The sequence below is a fragment of the Fonticula alba genome (genome assembly GCF_000388065.1).
Source record: "Fonticula alba strain ATCC 38817 unplaced genomic scaffold supercont2.6, whole genome shotgun sequence".
Lineage (NCBI taxonomy): Eukaryota > Rotosphaerida > Fonticulaceae > Fonticula > Fonticula alba.
Window position 1 is genome coordinate 1,286,910 of NW_009242976.1, and position 1,951 is coordinate 1,288,860.

General features: G+C 67.9%; 1 protein-coding gene across 1 annotated transcript; it reads left to right on the top strand.

Annotated features, from left to right (window-relative positions):
• The first annotated feature begins 16 nt into the window (after positions 1-16).
• On the top strand, positions 17-1,279 carry H696_03948 (hypothetical protein). Its single transcript, XM_009497817.1, has 3 exons — positions 17-102; positions 205-332; positions 488-1,279. The coding sequence occupies exons 1-3, from the start codon at positions 76-78 to the stop codon at positions 1,266-1,268; spliced, it is 936 nt and encodes a 311-aa protein (XP_009496092.1). The 5' UTR covers positions 17-75; the 3' UTR covers positions 1,269-1,279.
• Positions 1,280-1,951: the final 672 nt, after the last annotated feature.

Genomic DNA, 1,951 nt, shown 5'->3' on the forward strand with positions numbered 1-1,951 from the left:
CCCCCCCCGCCATCGCCCGCCTCGCACCGCCGCCATCGCCCCCAATCTCCCCCGTGGCCCTCTCCTCCTCCTCCAATGAGCCAACACTTTATCCCGCCGGTCGTACGTACTTCCCCATGCTCCGTCGTGCCCTGCCCTTCCCCTTTCCCCCCCCAGTGGCACGGCCACATTCCGGGCGCAATCATGTCTCACCCGCATACCCAGAATTTCGGCCACGTTGACGAGGGGATCTACCGGTCCGGCCTGGCGACGGAGGCCAATTTCCCTTTCCTGGCGACCCTCAATCTGAGGGCGGTCATCTACCTGTCCTCCGACGAGCCGCCCCTGTCCTTGTGCGTTTGTGTCTCGGCACCCCCTCTCACCTCGCCCTCGCCCTCGCCAGGCGTGTCGCTGCCCTGAAAGTGCGTCCCCCTGCGTCTGACACTGACCTTGGGCCACTCACCCGCTCGCTTGCTCGCTCGCTTGCTCGCTCGCTCGCTCCCATCAGCCGCACCTTCCTGTCCGACCGCCAGATCCAGTTCCTTCCGCTGTGCAATGAGTCGCACCCCTGGTCGTCATCATTGCCACATAGGCCGGGCCCTGAGCTCGCCGGGGCCGGGAACCCCGGGCTCATGTTGCCTGGTCAGGTGCCCCGCCGGCCTGGAGGCATCCCCGGCGACCTGGGCGCCGGTGCCTCGTCGATGCCTGTGGCGGGCCCGACGGGCACCGCCTCGCCACCGATGGCCAGCACCACTGGAACCGATGATATGGAGCCGCCGCTGGCAGATCACCCGCCGGCGCACCCGCCTGGCACGCCGGCACAGCCCCCGCCGGCTGCCATCCCGGCCACCGGGCCCACCAGTGTCGACATCGGTCCCGACAGCTTCCTCCGGTTGAGCCTGCAGAATGACCACCTCCGGCAGCGGGCTCCCTCGACCTCCAATTCGGATCCTCCCCCCGAGGAGGTCGTGGTCCAGGCCTTGGCCTTTCTCCTGCGGCCGGAGTCCCGCCCGGTCCTGCTGATGTGCCAGCCGGGCCGGCACCGGACCGGCGCCGTGGTGGCCTGCCTGCGCAAGGTCCAGCGGTGGAACCTGACCAGCATCCTGGAGGAGTATCGTCGGTATGCCGGGGCCCGGGTCCGGCCGTTGCATGAGCAGTTCATCGAGCTCTTCGACACGGATCTCATCAGCGCCCCGGCCCCGGCTCTGGGGCTCCTGGAAGGGACCACATCCCACGGGGGCGGGTCTCCGCCAGCCAGTGCCTCCTCCCCGCCGACCCTCGGCAAATAATCAGATCGCCTCTTTTTGTCTGTCCCTCGCGAATTCTGCGCGCGTGTGCGCGTGCGCATGTGCGTGTGCGCATGTGCGTGTGCGCATGTGCGTGTGCGCATGTGCATGTGTGCGTGCGTGCGTGCGTGCGTGCGTGCGTGCGTGCGTGCGTGCGTGCGTGCGTGCGTGCGTGTGTGCGTGTGTGTGTGTGTGTGTGTGTGTGTGTGTGTGTGTGTGTGTGTTCGTGTGTGCATGTGGAGGGATGGGCGTGGGTGTGGGCGTGTGGCTGGATGCGGGCATTTGGTGTGTTCCTTCAGCCTCCAGCACCCGTAGCAGCACTGGCAAAAGGCCGGGAACGGCCATGTTGTTTCCTGGGCCGCCCCCCTCCTAGGCACTAGTAAATGTGGGACATGCCGCGGCTGGCCGCTGTGTTTTTATTTTGTCCCACCCCTTCCGGGGGCAGCTGGAGCCCAGCGGGGCAGGGGCGCTCTGGCGCGGGCGCATATTACCCTGCCCATCTTTGGCAGCCAGTGACTGGGTATCCATGCCCCCCCCCCGCCCCCCCGCCCCCGCCCCCTGGGCCTGTGGCCCGGGCGGTCGCACGCCCTCGCCTAGGCTCGCGACAGGCACGGGGGCGTGAAAATAGGACAGACCTTTTGCCGCCAGTCGAGTAGTCCCAGACCAGTCGGTGTCGGCCTGCCCCC

Coding starts and splice junctions, on each gene's coding strand:
- H696_03948 (XM_009497817.1), top strand. CDS start 76: ATGAGCCAACACTTTATCCCGCCGGTC. Junction 103..204: donor AACACTTTATCCCGCCGGTC/GTACGTACTTCC, acceptor CCGCATACCCAG/AATTTCGGCCACGTTGACGA. Junction 333..487: donor GACGAGCCGCCCCTGTCCTT/GTGCGTTTGTGT, acceptor CGCTCCCATCAG/CCGCACCTTCCTGTCCGACC.